The 16,543-nt window shown below is 36.0% G+C and overlaps 1 protein-coding gene across 3 annotated transcripts in view; it reads left to right on the top strand.

Moving 5' to 3' along the window:
- Positions 1–15,246, top strand: part of LOC128157795 (regulator of nonsense transcripts 2-like) — a 40,924-nt gene extending 25,678 nt beyond the window's left edge. For 2 of the 3 annotated variants that reach the window (XM_052820417.1, XM_052820415.1), the window contains exons 24-42: positions 72–127; positions 378–494; positions 1,785–1,970; positions 2,149–2,190; positions 4,190–4,291; positions 4,584–4,643; positions 7,118–7,256; positions 7,565–7,704; positions 8,453–8,636; positions 8,901–8,993; positions 10,494–10,579; positions 11,132–11,215; positions 11,534–11,629; positions 12,147–12,228; positions 12,316–12,416; positions 12,558–12,620; positions 12,895–12,973; positions 14,144–14,255; positions 14,418–15,246. In XM_052820417.1, coding sequence (XP_052676377.1) covers positions 72–127; positions 378–494; positions 1,785–1,970; positions 2,149–2,190; positions 4,190–4,291; positions 4,584–4,643; positions 7,118–7,256; positions 7,565–7,704; positions 8,453–8,636; positions 8,901–8,993; positions 10,494–10,579; positions 11,132–11,215; positions 11,534–11,629; positions 12,147–12,228; positions 12,316–12,416; positions 12,558–12,620; positions 12,895–12,973; positions 14,144–14,255; positions 14,418–14,427 — 1,832 coding nt within the window. In that variant the 3' untranslated portion in view covers positions 14,428–15,246. Of the gene's footprint in view, positions 1–71; positions 128–377; positions 495–1,784; positions 1,971–2,148; positions 2,191–4,189; positions 4,292–4,583; positions 4,644–7,117; positions 7,257–7,564; positions 7,705–8,452; positions 8,637–8,900; positions 8,994–10,493; positions 10,580–11,131; positions 11,216–11,533; positions 11,630–12,146; positions 12,229–12,315; positions 12,417–12,557; positions 12,621–12,894; positions 12,974–14,143; positions 14,287–14,417 lie in introns of those variants that run through there. The other variant, XM_052820418.1, reaches the window with a different exon arrangement.
- Positions 15,247–16,543: the final 1,297 nt, after the last annotated feature.

Genomic DNA, 16,543 nt, shown 5'->3' with positions numbered 1-16,543 from the left:
TAAGATGCATGATATGGAAGTTTGATTAAATTTTATTGTTTTTTCAAAAATTTTAAACTGTTCTGTTGTAGGGGAACTGGTCAAGTTCAAACTGTTTCCAAAGTCTGAAGCACTTCACTGCCTTAAGGTAACTCGGGGACATATTTCCTTCAGTTTGCACAATTTACATGTAACCAGCACACTTGTTTTACATGTAATATTTTGTAAATACCTTGCTTGGCTAAAAAATAAATCTCATTTGTAGTTTAAAAATATATTTTGATTTGATAATTGAAAGAAGATTGCCTTGGCTAATAAAATTTACAAATGATTTTCAATCTACTTAAGAGTATATTTTTTTTATTTTCTAATGCTCATTATGCTCTTTGACTTGACAGATGCTGATGTTCGACTTTTCACATCACAATATAGAGATGGCATGTGCTCTGTTGGACTCATGTGGACGATTTCTGTATAGATCCCAGGACTCACACCACAGGACCAAAATCTATCTGGTACAGTAGTCTGTAACCAAAATATATCTGGTACAGTAGTCATTTACCAAAATCTATCTGGTACAATAGTCAGTAACCAAAATCTATCTGGTACAGTAGTCTGTAACCAAAATCTTTCTGGTACAGATATCAGTAACCAAAATTTATCTGGTACAGTAGTCATTAACCAAAATTTATCTGGTACAGTAGTCATTAACCAAAATTTATCTGGTACAGATATCAGTAACCAAAATTTATCTGGTACAGATATCAGTAACCAAAATATATCTGGTACAGTAGTCATTTACCAAAATCTATCTGGTACAATAGTCAGTAACCAAAATCTATCTGGTACAGTAGTCATTAACCAAAATTTATCTGGTACAGATATCAGTAACCAAAATTTATCTGGTACAGATATCAGTAACCAAAATTTATCTGGTACAGATATCAGTAACCAAAATTTATCTGGTACAGTAGTCTGTAGTCAAAATATATCTGGTGTAGTAGTCAGTTACCAAAATCTATGTGGTACAGATGTCAGTAACAAAAATCTATCTGGTATGGAAGTTGTTAACTAAAATCGATCTGGTACAGTTGTAAATCTGATAGTCAATAACCCAAATATACCTGGTAAGTTGTCAGTTACATATTTTTTGATAGCTGTTTTTGTAATGTGACCTTTATTTTGACTGTGTGCTGTAATTATATCACACAAGTTGTGAGGGGTATAATGTTTTTGACTGGTGTGTCTGTCGGTCTGTCAGTCAGTCAGTCAGTCTGTCTGTCAGTCAGTCAGTCTGTCTGTCAGTCCTGTTCTTTGGTAAGATAACTCCTCTTAAACCCCTGCACAAAATTTGTTAAACTTTGTAGGCAATACGACACAATATGCAGATGTGCACATTACTAGGAAATTCTGATTCCATTATTTTTCTTGGAATTTCATCCCTTTTGAACCTACCATTTTTAGTTGTTAAAGAAAAAGGAATAGATGTGCATATTTGCAGGAAGCTTTTTGCAAGTTATGCTTTTAACAAATTAGTTTGTGTATTTAATGCATGTATTGTCCTTCATTATGTGTAGCATTGTCAAGTAATGGGGAAGCATGGGGTATGTGAGCTTGTTTACTTCTTTCATTGTAGTCTTTATTTGTTCTTACGATGTGCTGAATTTGTACCAGTTTCTGTATTTAACCATGTTTTCTAGCTGTATTTAAACTATTTGCTCTATTTGTATTACAGGTCTGTGTTAAGCATGTGTTGTATATAATTAGAGTTCTCTATTATTAATAACACTGTGCTGTTTCTGTAGGACGTTATGATGAGGAAGAAGTCGGCCTTGCACCTGGAGAGTCGCTACACCACTATGATAGAGAATGCCTTCTACTACAGCAATCCCCCTGAGACCCAGCAGTCTGCCCAGAAGATCCGGCCCCCCATGCACGAGTACATACGCAAACTGCTGTACAAGGACCTGTCCAAAGTCACCACAGAAAAGGTAACCACAGGGGCACTGTGTTTCCATTACTGTTAACTAACTATTATTTTGATTGCAGTAAAATTTTGCAAGGTGATGGTAATGTCATAACGTGAATATTTATACCTTTGCTTGATGAGTCCAGAAGACTTTTGGATTGGTACAGTAATATGATTGGCCGTCTCTTGGTTTTATCTAGGTGCTGCGACAGATGAGGAGACTTCCATGGGACGATCCAGAGGTAAGAGTCGCTCAGTTCTCACCTACAAACTTACCATTGAATTTCCTCATGATCATCTTTAAGGCAGGGTGTCATGTCGTGTTCACAACTTCAAGTATAATGTAATATAATACACTGTACATGTATATCAGAGTCGTAAAGTGTAGACATATTGCATACTAGTTGTAACTTCATGTCTGGACAGATATTGATGCCAAACCTGTAAATGGATTTTTTTTACGTGATCTGTCTCCATAAAAAAACATACACTACTATATTTTGTTGATTTTTTAATTTCAATACAGCTTGTGTGATGATACTAGTAATTTTCAGTCAGTTAAGTCACTAAGGGTTCTGTTACAACTGATACAGCATTCTATGCCACCATCTCCCAGCTTATATGTGACATTAGTAATACATAATTACCAAATGAATGCTTCTTTTATCATTGATTACCGAAAGCATTCTATACCACCATCTCCCAGCTTATATGTGACATTAGTAATACATAATTACCAAATGAATGCTTCTTTTATCATTGATTACCGAAAGCATTCTATACCACCATCTCCCAGCTTATTTGTGACATTAGTAATACATAATTACCAAATGAATGCTTCTTTTATCTTTGATTACCGAAAGCATTCTATACCACCAACTCCCAGCTTATATGTGACATTAGTAATACATAATTACCAAATGAATGCTTCTTTATACCCCCCGCAAACGAAGTTTGGGGGGGTATATAGGAATCACCTTGTCCGTCCGTCCGTCCGTCTGTCTGTCTGTCTGTTCGATTCATGTCCGGTCCATATCTTTCTTATGGAGAAACATTAGAAGTTCTTACTTCACACAAAGATTGCTTATGACCTAAGGGTGTGTCTTGACCTTGAACCAAGGTCATTCGGGCAAGGTCAAGGTCACTGGCAGAAAAAGTGCAAAATTCGTGTCCGGTCCATATCTTTCTTATGGAGAAACATTAGAAGTTCTTACTTCACACAAAGAATGCTTATGACCTAAGGGTGTGTCATGACCTTGACCCAAGGTCATTTGGGCAAGGTCAAGGTCACCAACAGAAAAAGTGCAAAATTCGTGTCCGGTCCATATCTTTCTTATGGAGAAACATTGGAAGTTTTAACTTCACACAAAGATTGTTAATGACCTAAGGGTGTGTCATGACCTTAACACAAGGTCATTTGGGCAAGGTCAAGGTCACTGACAGAAAAAATTGCAAAATTCGTGTCCGGTCCATATCTTTTTAATGGAGAAACATTGGAAGTTCTTACTTCACACAAAGATTGCTTATGACCTAAGGGTGTGTCAATACCTTGACCCAAGGTCATTTGGACAAGGTCAAGGTCAATGGCAGAAAAAAGTGCAAAACTCTTGTCCAGTCCATATCTTTCTTCTGGAGAAACATTGGAAGTTCTCAGTTCACAAAAAGATTGCTTATAAGCTAAGGGTTTGTCATGACCTTGACCCAAGGTCATTTGGGCAAGGCCAAGGTCACTTGCAGAAAAGTATAAAACTCGTGTCCAGTCCATATCTTTCTAATGGACAAATATTGGAAGTTCTTAATTCACATCTAGAATGCTTATAACCTGAGAGTATGTCATGACCTTGACCAAAGGTCAATTGAGGAAGTTCAAGGTCATTGTTAAAAAAAAATCAAGCTCAGTATACCAATAATTCAAAATGTTTATATTAAGTGGCTGCTTGACATGTGGAATTTCGTTTGATTCGAGTCATGTTTGTTAACATAAGGATGCAAATGTCCTCATGCATTAACAGTTAACTTGAACTAAAATGGAATTTAAAGAATAGAAATTGGTTTGTGTACTCATATAAGCAATAACAGTTTTAAAAAATAGAGCAGTTGTTATTTATTGAAAATGGACGATGAAATAGATTCATTCAATATTTTCTATAATAGAAAAAATACATGAGTTATGATTTTTCTTAGTGGGGGGTATCAATTGTGAGCTTGCTCACAGTACCTCTAGTTTATCATTGATTACAGATAGCATTCTATGCCACCAAGTGTCTGATTGCCGTCTGGAATGTCCGATACAACTCCATTCACTGCGCTGCCAATCTATTGGCCGGTCTGGCCCCGTACCATGTGAGTTTGTACCATATACATGTAAATGATAAAACATGATAAAAGTTGACTCTGACCAGTTATGAAGGACTCTGTTTAATATCTATGTTGCCTCTATCTGATACATACAGTTATGAAGTTTATGTACAGCAAACAGTAATTTAACTGAGTAGAAGAATACCCTCTGTATACATGTAGCCAACTTTACTTTGTTTTATGCAGAAACATATGGCTGTAATACTTTAAGATGTGTGTGTGTATATGACAGTGTATATAATAAGTATACAGTAATGAAGACCTTTGTTTGATACAGGAACACATAGCTATCCAGGTGGTGGACGGGGTGCTAGAAGACATCAGGCTGGGTATGGAGGTAAGTCACCATCATTATTGGATATAGATTTATTATGATCTTCAATGGATATAGATTTATTATGATCAGGGCATGGAGGTAAGTCACCGTCATTATTGGATATAGATTTATTATGATCAGGGCATGGAGGTAAGTCACCGTCATTATTGGATATAGATTTATTATGATGACTTATGGAGATAAGTCACTGTCAATAATGGATATGTATTTATCAGCAAGTAATGGAGGTGTTTGGTCGTTATCCTCTGTGCAGAGGAATAGTTTTAGATAAGATTCATAGTACTGAACATTGTTGTGTAGAGTTTTATTCAACGTAGAAACAAAACAAAAAAATTCCATACAGTTTATTGAAACTCTCAGTTTGAAGATACTTTATATTGCTCTTCCTCAAATTGACTAACAGGAGTTCTGGATATTCCTAAGTAAGTCGCACGTTGTTGTTATACATGACTTTGGTATGATACGTCTGGTGCTTTCTGGTTCTTCCGTGCGATGACATTCAGTGTAAGTCGCACGTTGTTGTTATACATGACTTTGGTATAATACGTCTGGTACTTTCTGGTTCTTCCTTAATTGCGATGACATTTAGTGTAAGTCACACGTTGTTGTTATACATGACTTTGGTATAATACGTCTGGTACTTTCTGGTTCTTCCTTGCGATGACATTCAGTGTAAGTCACACGTTGTTGTTATACATGACTTTGGTATAATACGTCTGGTACTTTCTGGTTCTTCCTTGCGATGACATTCAGTGTAAGTCGCACGTTGTTGTTATACATGACTTTGGTATAATACGTCCGGTGCTTTCTGGTTCTTCCTTGCGATGACATTCAGTGTAAGTCGCACGTTGTTGTTATACATGATTTTGGTATAATACGTCTGGTACTTTCTGGTTCTTCCTTGCGATGACATTCAGTGTAAGTCACACGTTGTTGTTATACATGACTTTGGTATAATACGTCTGGTACTTTCTGGTTCTTCCGTGCGATGACATTCAGTGTCAATAGCTGATTCAGGAGGCTGGATGGTCAACAAATTAACCATAAGATCCTTCTAAAATTTTAAGATATGATTTGTTAAGCTAAAAACTATAATTATACCCCCGCTCCGAAGGAGAGGGGGTATACTGTTTTATTCTTGTGTGTCTGTCTGTCTGTCCGTCTGTCCGTCCGTAACAAAAATTTCTGTCGCATTTATCTCAGCAACTATTTATCGCAGATGCTTGACATTTTTACACAGTGTTTGTATAGGCATGCCATATTGTGGGATATATTTTGTACCAATCGGATGTCCACTTCCTGTTAAATGACGACTTTGTTTATTTTAAGCCAAAATTTTCAAACAAATTTCTGTCAAAGATTTCTCAGCAACCATTTATCGCAGATGCTTGAAATTTTTACACAATATTTGTATAGGCATGCCATATCGTGGGATATATGTTTGTACCAATCGGATGTCAACTTCCTGTTAAATGACGACTTTGTTTATTTTTAGCAAAAATTTTGAAACAAATTTTTGTCAAAGAATTCTCAGCAACAGTTTATCGCAGATGCTTGAAATTTTTACACAGTATTTGTATAGGCATGCTATATTGTGGGATGTATTTTTGTACCAATCGGACGTCAACTTCCTGTTAAATGAGTACTTTGTTTATTTTTAGCCAAAATTTTCAAACAAATTTCCGTCAAAGATTTCTCAGCAACTATTTATCGCAGATGCTTGAAATTTTAACACAATATTTGTTTTGGCATGCCATATTGTGGGATATATTTTTGTATCAATCAGACGTCAACTTCCTGTTAAATGACGACTTTGCCTATTTTTTAACCAAAATTTTCAAACAAACTTTAGTCAAAGAATTCTCAGCAACTATTTATCGCAGATGCTTGAAATTTTTACACAATATTTGTATAGGCATGCTATATTGTGGGATATATTTCTGTACCAATCGGACGTCAACTTCCTGTTAAATGACGACTTTGTTTATTTTTTAGCCAAAATTTTCAAACAAATTTCTGTCAAAGATTTCTCAGCAACTATTTATCGCAGATGTTTGAAATTTTAACACACTATTTGTTTAGGCATGCCATAATGTGGGATTTATTTCTGTACCAATCGGATGTCAGCTTTCAGTTAAATGTTGACTTTGCTTATTTTGCATATTCACATCAGAGCGGGGGTATCACTAGTGAGCATTTGCTCACAGATATCTTGTTTAGTAATAAAAAAAACCCTATATTTTACCCAATGATGTTGAACCAATGTAAACAAATAGAGGGCACAAGCCTTGTTTACATGACAAATAATTGTGAGCTCTGTGTCTTGCTTATAACTCTACAACTGACACTTAAATTTTTATTGATTATTTGAAATGCATTTTAAAAGCATTACAAACAATTGAGATGAAAAAATTAAACTTGATCAAAATTGTGACCATGTGTGTGTGACAAGTTTCTATACAAACCATTTGTAGGTGAATCACCCTAAGTACAACCAGCGGCGTGTGAGCGGAGTCAAGTACCTGGGGGAGCTGTACAATTACCGCATGCTGGAGTCGGCCGTCGTCTTCAAGACACTCTACTCCTTCATCACCTTCGGCGTCGTTATGGATGGTAAGATAGGAAGAGGGGATAGAGAGATTGTAAAAGTCAAAAAAGTAAATGACACAATGATCAAAAGTGGATCATAATATTGAAAAGTATATGGTCAGATTGAAAAAGTGGATGGAAAGATTGACAAAGCCGAAAAATGACTATAGAGACCAAGAATACTGCTCTTCAATATGGCATAATGGAATCTTACATATTTAAAAATTGGCTTAACTACAGAGGTGGAGCAAATTGAATTCATTCAGTAACTATATAATTTGTAATGACCTCCCAATTTGAGATGCATTGTTGATGGCTGGTTCTGTGTACAGATAGCGGCGTCTCCCCCTTGGACCCCCCGGAGCACCTGTTCCGTATCCGCCTGGTCTGTGTGCTGCTGGAGACCTGCGGGACCTACTTTGACAAGGGCTCCAGTAAGAAGAAGCTCGACTGCTTCCTGGCATACTTCCAGGTACTTACATTGTAGATGTTAAAGGAGCTCAAAACACCACCGGAATGTGTTACTGTCAACTTTTTTCAAATATGTTAACTTTGGGCGCGCTTGATTTTCCAAAAAGGTGTACACTGGGTACACTTTTGTAAATCAAGTGCAGTGGTGTAGCGTTTAGGTGTACACCGGGTGTACACTTTTCTACACCAAGTCAGGGGCATGTGTTGTTGGGCGTAGCACTGAAACCAATATGGCGGACGAATGTTATGATTGGAAACTTGACAAATGATTTTAAGTAGTATATCGGATTAGAAGTTGCAAGTAAATTGTTTTTTGTATGAAAGCCATTTTATTTGAAATGTGTTTATTTTATTGCATTCAAATAATAAAAAAAAGCCTTCAAGTTGGATTGTTGCTTAACATCAAATTCCCTGTTAAAACAGAATCCTTTTCCGCCATATATTTACTTATCTTCCCTACACCATGTACACTAAACCCTTTAAGTGCACTTGATATACAGTACAAAATGTTTACACCGGCGTGCACTGGTGTACACCAAGTTCAGCTAAATCAAGCGCGCCCTTTGATAGATTATTAATTGAGAGAATTGATCATTTTTTAGCTGATATAAGTAGAAAAATGGACTGAATATTTAAGCTGGTACCTTTAAAATGTTCATCAATGATACTAGTTTACCATTACTCACCTCCCAGGAAATATTGATCCATGCATGTAAGATATAATTGTATCAATACTGTTATGATTACAGCGTTACTACTGGTTCAAGAGGAGTAACCCTATATACACCGAGGCCCGCCCCTTCCCTGTGGACGTTGAGAACCTGATGATTGACACCATGGAGTGTATACGACCCAAAATGAGGCTCCACCCGAACTACGAGGAGGCATGCAAGGCTGTGGAGGAGCTAGAAAATGAGTACAAACAGAAAGTTGGTGAGTAAAGTGAAAGTAAAAATACAAACAGAAAGTAGTAGTTTGCAGGAGAAATGATAATGTGATGCTTTCTGTTGGTTTGAACATGTAGTACATGTAAAAGTTACTTACTACAGCTAAACCAATCAATTTTTGTTTGTGCTTGAGTTAAAAACTGACAGTACTCAACATGCTAATACATGAACTAATTTCCAGCTGTATTGTGTATATGTTAATATGTGGTCTTTTTTCTATTCTATACATTTTATTTCCATTATATTTCAGCGTCAGTGTTGACCATCATAGAGACGGACCAGGAGGGCAGTGCTAGTGAGACGGAGGAGGGACTGGGCACCATCCAGGAGGCAGAGGAATACGGTCAGTTACAGTGTTGTAAAATCGGACCAATTTTACTATTGATAATCAAATTGAATCGGCAGCTCACAATCGATTATAAAATCGATTATATAAACTTTTAAATTCCAACAAAGATTAATTTTTTTTATCCTGTCAATGGGTGAAAGATACCAACATCAAAGAAAGTACCTTTTTTTAATTTATAATTCAGTTTTTTTTAATGAACTTATCTTCAAATGAATTAGATATTATACTTAGGGACCAACCTAGGGCAAAATTTAAATTGGATTAGAAACAAGTAAATAAAAATAAAACCACTTCTAAAATTTGTAAAAACTTGTTAATTTTGATAAATTTGTTAAATTTAATTGATCTGATACATTCACACATTTTATACATTAATCAGTCCTTGTACTTCTGTGAATTTTGGAGGCATTAGTGCAACCCTTTGACCCAATTACAACCGTTATGTAGCGGATCTGTTTAATTTTGAAGACAACTGTAAACAAACGGTTTTATGATTATTTTAGCAATAATTTGGCAGTATTATCAGAGACATAGATAACAAAAATAAATAATAAAATGTTATTTATGTATCTGGTATTATTAACTAATTACAAGTTTTAACTGTAATTGTAATATCAGCATGAAAAGTAATAAACATTAAGCATTTTAATTTTCAATGCACAGTATTAACCCTTAATAACCCATGAAGATGAGACATTCGCAAGTTCCTAATCACAAAACTTCTGAAAACATCTTATGAATTTGATATTTATCATTTTATTGCCTTTGGGTTTAATTAACACGATCATAATCACAGCATGCAGGGCGACTTTAACTTCTCTTTCGGAGGAAATTCCGGCGAAGTTACCGATCACAAAGCAAGTCGCCCCCTAGGTTGGTCACTGTATAATAATACTTTGGTCATTTTATGGATATTGCTTCGCAATAAAAGATTATCTGTCACGTGACTAGATTTTAGCGACTTTCGATGATAAAGACTTACTATCGATTGTCGCTGACCTGCTGCCTTCAGAGACGATTTTTGGATACTCGGCGACTATCGTAACAACATTAGTCAGTTAGCCTCCGTACACTGTACAAGAGTATTCACTAAAGCAGTACAGTATCAACTGTAAACTTTATCTCATTAAACACATTATCACTCAACTTTTTTCTGTACATGCATATATACATGATATTTAATATTGAATCAAATAATCCTGTAATTTTTAATTACCTTTTTAATTAAAAAATTAAACTACCTATTTTATAACGAAATTATTGTTTTTGAAACAGCACAAAACGTAATTCATTTCCTTTTTTATTCTAATATTATTTGATATACAACTATTAGCTAGTACAGTACAGAAATTCAAATTATTGATATCATTCTATATAAAAGAAAATGTCAGCTCGACGCCTTTGTGGCCGTTCCGGCCTTTGATTTAAGATAATGTGTTGGGAAGGAGCAAATGTTGGTTGACCTGAAATGATGTCTTTGTTTCCTTCTGTTAGGGGAGGATCTGAGTTTGAGTGGACTGGACGAGAGTGAGACGAGTCAGGAGGAGACGAGTCAGAGTCAGAGGAGCACTGAGGACCAGGTGAGGACAACCACTGGAATATACTGCTTACAGGAAAATATTTGCCCCTATTTTATTTTCGCCCCTTACGCCCTCGTTGTCAGACTGGGCAAATTCCAACATCTTAAATTACCTCCCTTTAAACACAACTGTGTCTGGACAAATTCAAGACGAACTGTTTGCAAGTGTAGAAGGCCAAAAAATTACATGGGGGGGGGGGGGGGGGGGGGGGGGGGGGGGGGGGGAATAACCCTGTATACTGATATAAACTGATACACTGTCATGGTGGGGACTAGCCAATGAGTCTTCTCATCTATGTACTATCATAGGATAATCCATTGGTTATCCCTGGACCCTAGAATCTGAAGATTTATTCGGTACCTTTTATCATAGAATTTATACCACAAATTTTAGTTTGAAATTCCAAAAAATCCATTAACTGTGTGTATTTATTTATAGGGAGAGGAGGGAGGGGAAAGCATTGACCGTCCATTATCTGTGTGTATTTATTTATAGGGAGAGGAGGGAGGGGAGAGCATTGACTGTTCATTATCTGTGTGTATTTATTTATAGGGAGAGGAGGGAGGCGAGAGCTGTAATGAGGAAGATGACGAGGATGTGATGGAGAGTGCGGGCGAGAATGAAGAGGATGACCAGGTAAATCCCCTACACTAAAAATAGCTAAAGAAAGGGGGATATCTACACTATTAATAGATATAAGGGAACTCCCAGGCTACTGATAGATAATAGAGGGAGGACACCAAGTCTCTATTAAACTTGAAAATATTTTAAACAGGAAATCAATGAAAATAATACTGATTATGAACAGAATTGTAAAATGTAACTTAAGAACCGTAACATATCAACAAAGCATGAAATTATCACAACCGTTACTTTGAAAAGATAACATGAAAAAATGTTGAACTAAATACCAATTTATGATAAATCATAAATTTGTGAAATATTTTCCTACAGTTGACAATCATGAAGGGTGGACCTAAGCACATCAAATGTAGTGAGGATGAAGATTTCATGACGGCCTTTGATAAAATGATGACCGAGAACATTCAGGTAGGTCCTGTGTTGGTACAGCTTTAATTGTACTATAGTTAAAGATAGTTTGTGTTTAATTGTGTGGGTCCTTGAGGTAGGTCCTGTGTATGTACAGCTTCACTTGTACTATAGTTAAAGATAGTTTGTGTTTAATTGTGTAGGTCCTTCAGGTAGGTCCTGTGTAGGTACAGCTTCACTTGTTCTATAGTTAGAGATAGTTTGTGTTTAATTGTGTAGGTCCTTCAGGTAGGTCCTGTGTAGGTACAGCTTCACTTGTTTAGGTTTGCTTGTACAATAGTTACAAATATTTGGTGTCTAATTGTGTGGGTCCTCTACTTGTACAACTAAGAAGTGTGAAAATCTGTTACTGTCATCTTGATGAATTTAATACAATCTTTGATAAAAATCTATTCTACATGTGAGTTAAAGCAAGCAAATTTATATATTTGTTTTTGTGATTATTGGTTTGCCTTGAATTCAGTCAAAAAAAAAAGTGTAAACATTTACATACAAAATGTGTGTATGCTTTGACCAGGCTCGTACCAACGAATCCTTGAAGGTGCCTCAGCTGGACATTGCTGTACCCATGAACCTCAAAGACAAGAGCAAGAAAACAGGTCAGTGTCCTAACTCTTGTCAGCTTTTATTGAACTTAAATCTTTGTAAGTTATATCTATGAACCTGACTTTTTCTTTCTCGTACAGTGAGTGTCAATTTGTATCCCATGAAAGAAGAGGAAGTGCCAAAGGAAGAGGACCGGTCTATTGAGTTTGTTCTGATGACCAGGCGAGGGAACAGGCAGCATGTGAGTACCCGACCAAGAAATAATCACATCGATCTAGAAATAAGACTTTTATAACTACAGTCTCTGATTTCATTCTTTCATCAAGTGTCTTTTCATTTTAAGGTTTTATATAATTGAAGATGTTGATATTTTCTTTCGTAGTTTACCAATCTGAATGTTCCAATATCAGAAGAATTTGCTACCAAATACAGAGAAAGAGAGCAGGTGAGAGAGAGAGAAAGAGAGAGAGAGAGAGAGAGAGAGAGAGAGAGAGAGAGAGAGAGAGAATTGTTTCCAATGTAGGTGTACACTTATTTCATAAATTTTAAAACATGCATTTCACTGTTAATGCTAGTTTAATGCTTAGACTAGCAAAGTAATGATACTTAAAACAGACAATCATCAATGGGTATACTAGGTATTAGAATTGTTATTTGTGAGGATGGAAGAATTCTGAGGTGTTGAGATCTTGTTGGTTCAGAGTTGTGTTGGTTTACAGGCAGAAAAGGCAGAGAAAGAGAAGATGAAGCAGGTGGTGCTAGGAATCCATGAGAGACAGGAAGAGGAGGATTACCAAGGTAACCACTGACCAATCACATTCCAGCCTGTCATACTCAAGCCGTCACTCAACTCGCCGCAAAATCCTGACATTCTGTAGAAAATGTCTAATACTGTGTGATTTCTATCTGATTTTTTAGACATAACACTATATCCGCCCTTTTAAAAACATAAATTTACTCATCAATTTAAATCATGTCAGTAACGGCTTGACATGCTGTTCTGTTTCATCTTGATATCCTTATTCTGCTGTATGTAAATCTATACTACTATATAATATTGAAATAATAGACTCGAATTTTTGGGCTTTAATACCGAGAAATCGGAAAAGTACAGTCATTTGTTTTATATATTTTAAACATTATTGGCATTTAAACATTACCAATTTGTTCTTATTTTTTCTCAATTAAGCTTTGCTAATTAATAATCAACGAAAATTCCTTTAAAAAATCCGGAAATCATATGGATTTTTCGGATTTTACAATCTTGCGCATGCGCATTACATTCACCCTAGGCTCTTTAGTTTTGTTTCCACAATATCACATTTGCATGGATAAACTCAAAAACGTTATTACAAATGCGTGTAAAATTTCATTGAAAATTTGTTATATATATATATTCTGTTCATCAAAGGAAATAAGGGAGATAACTCTAACTCAGTGCATTTAATATGAAAAATCCCGAGAGTTCAACTCAAAGCGAGTGAAAAACGTTGCTGGAGAAAGTGTTGAATTCTTCATAAATATTAATTAAATTTTTAGATGAAAGGTGTTTACAGCCTCAAAATGGTTTATAATGAACAATTTGACTGTTATTTTCAATGCCGCTTCATTTATTTTCTCCAAAATCGTTTCGGAGTGATTCTTCAATTTTGTTGCTACATTACAGTATGTGGGAGGCATTTTAACTGTGGTATAGGCCTGTCCCATGACACAGTTAGATTATTCTAACTAAGCAGAGTGTAGTGAAATTAATAGCATTTTTTGTAGGCTTAAAGCTTTGTTATGTAAATGGCAACAATACGGTGTGTCGATGTATCTATTTCGTAAATGTCTGATATCATATACAATGTCAACCCGTGCACGCGGGGTCAAAATCTAGTCTAACTAAATTTACGGACAATGTTCAGTATCTATGATCCCAGTTGATGTTTAGGAATTCTCAGGATTTCTTCGATTCTTTTTTGACAGAGATGATAGCGTCCTTGAATCGTGTGATGCCGGTGAACACTAACCGAGAGAGGAGGGTGAGGTACCAGCACCCTAAGGGCGCCCCGGACGCCGACCTCATCTTTGGATCCAAGTAAGACCACCCGTCAGCAACACATCAACAAGTACAGTGGCTATATAGAATCATGACTCCACTTCTCAGCTCTTCTTTCATGTTATTTAGTTTTAAACCATGATCAAAGGATATTATATGTGACTGAGTTATTGATCTGTTTTTCATTTGTTGTGTTTTCAGAAAAAGATGAAGGAAAGAGAAAAGAGAGCCCTTCCCAAAACAGGGCAGTAGTCAGGAAGTGAAACGCCTCGACCGGAGGCCTCGGGCAAATTCCAAATAAACCAGCAGGGGGACTTAACTCCTACATTAGATTCAATCAGAAATTAATGTACAAAATCTACGATTGAGGGCTAGAGGTGTTATCGAGATGAATCGTGTTGTGGTGGGAGGGAAATAATCACAGAGTCTGATTTCTGAATGAATGCTTGCCATGTGTTGTGTACAATATTATAGGATTCTCGGACTGTGTGAATGATAATATAAGAAATATATAATCATGTGTATGTGTCTGTGTGTTACAGCTTCTCTTGTCCTCCAAAAGATTCCTAAGGTGTATAATCGAAGAAATATTATTTACATGATGAATTTCTCTGATTGTACTTTGGAAGATAAAAACAAGTTTACTTTACAGTGAACTGTACATCCTACAAGTAGCTAAATTAATATGGATTACCGGTAGTTCATTAATGACACACATTTGTATCAAATATGGATGGCGGTTTTGTTGTTGAGTATGTACGGTACATATTTTTCACTGCTTTGTTTTCATTGTGTAAATGCAATTACGAAGAAGTTGACATGTTTCCTTGGTGGTAGAATTGCGTGGCATCTGATTTATTGGAAAAGTTTGAATACATGTATAGACTTGCTGAGCAGGTTCAAGTTATTGGCAGATGTATTAGTTATTCTGATTTACCCACTTAAAAGGTTGTTTTTGTTGCTTCATGAATGGAGAGAAAAACTATACCCTCTTCATTAACTGTTACAAAGGGTGAAATAAAGAAAGCTCATAAATGTCAAATTGTTTTGGTTTTTTTTTTTAGCTCACCTGAACCTAAGATTCTAGTGAGTTTTTCTGATCACCTTCTGTCTGTCATCCGTCCGTCTGTCTGTCTGTAAACTTTCCACATTTTTTACTTCTTCTCTGGAACCACTGGGCCAAAAACCAAACTTGATACAAAACATCCTTATGGGAAGGAGATTCTAAATTGTTAATATTAAGGGCAAAACCCTTTTGAAAAAAGAGATAATTGTGAAACAGTGAAAATAGGGTGTGCATCTTAAAAAATTCTCAAGAACCATTGCACCAGAAAATGCCAATTATATATACACCTAAGCTTGTATATAGAGGGATCAGAATTAAAATAGTCACTTGAGCTTTCAGCTCAGGTGAGCTTACAATTTTTAATCTACACTATTTGAGGACGCTGCTTGCATGATAATTTCACATATTGTAGCATTGTAGTTCCTTTCTACTATATATTTTTATGTTAAACTTTCAACCCTCTTGCACAGGGGGTCACAATTTTAACAATTTAGAATCAACACTGTCTGAGGATGCTTGAATAGTAATTTCACAAATTGTAGCATTGTAGTTCTTGAGAGGATTTTAAAACATTTCTACTACATATATTTCGGTTAAACTTTGAACCCCTCTTCGGGCCTCATAATACTAAAAGAATGATTCCTTATTACATGTACTTATGTTTAAATACCTGTAATTTTCAGTAATTGTACAATTAAAAATCAAAATCATTCACTGATGAACATTTTGGACATAGGGCCTACGTTACAAAACCAATTTGTAGTTTTATCAAAGACAAAGACACTGGAAAATGTATATAATACATTTAAAAAACAGGTGGCAAGATATAGATGAAATTGGTTTTGCTTTTGATGAATATCGTCTTCCTGACCAATTAGCAGGTCTGTAAGTCCCGGTCTGAAAAAGTTCGGATGGACGACCTGGTCGTCCATCCAAATTTTTTTCAGACCGGGAGCTTCAGACCTGCAGCTACCTGACCAATGTGACCTGTGACAACACTTCCTGTTCCTACGTCTGCTGTGACATTTCCTGCTAAGTTAAATGTGGACTATTACCAAGGTCTAGCTGAGGAATACCGCACTACTAAACGGACAAGATTTGTCTCATAATTGTATGCTTTTACTTCTCTTAAAACCGATGACTTAAACATTTACAATAAAGTATGTTATATTAAAAATTAGCTGTGGCAGATATCCTAAACTTAATTTCCCGGCATCACATTATTCACGCGATTGAAGGAGAGGGTGATACCACTGGTGGA

Source organism: Crassostrea angulata, chromosome 8, assembly GCF_025612915.1.
Source record: "Crassostrea angulata isolate pt1a10 chromosome 8, ASM2561291v2, whole genome shotgun sequence".
Lineage (NCBI taxonomy): Eukaryota > Metazoa > Mollusca > Bivalvia > Ostreida > Ostreidae > Magallana > Magallana angulata.
Note: the sequence above shows the minus strand (reverse complement) of the source record. Positions and strands in the feature narration are given on the sequence as shown.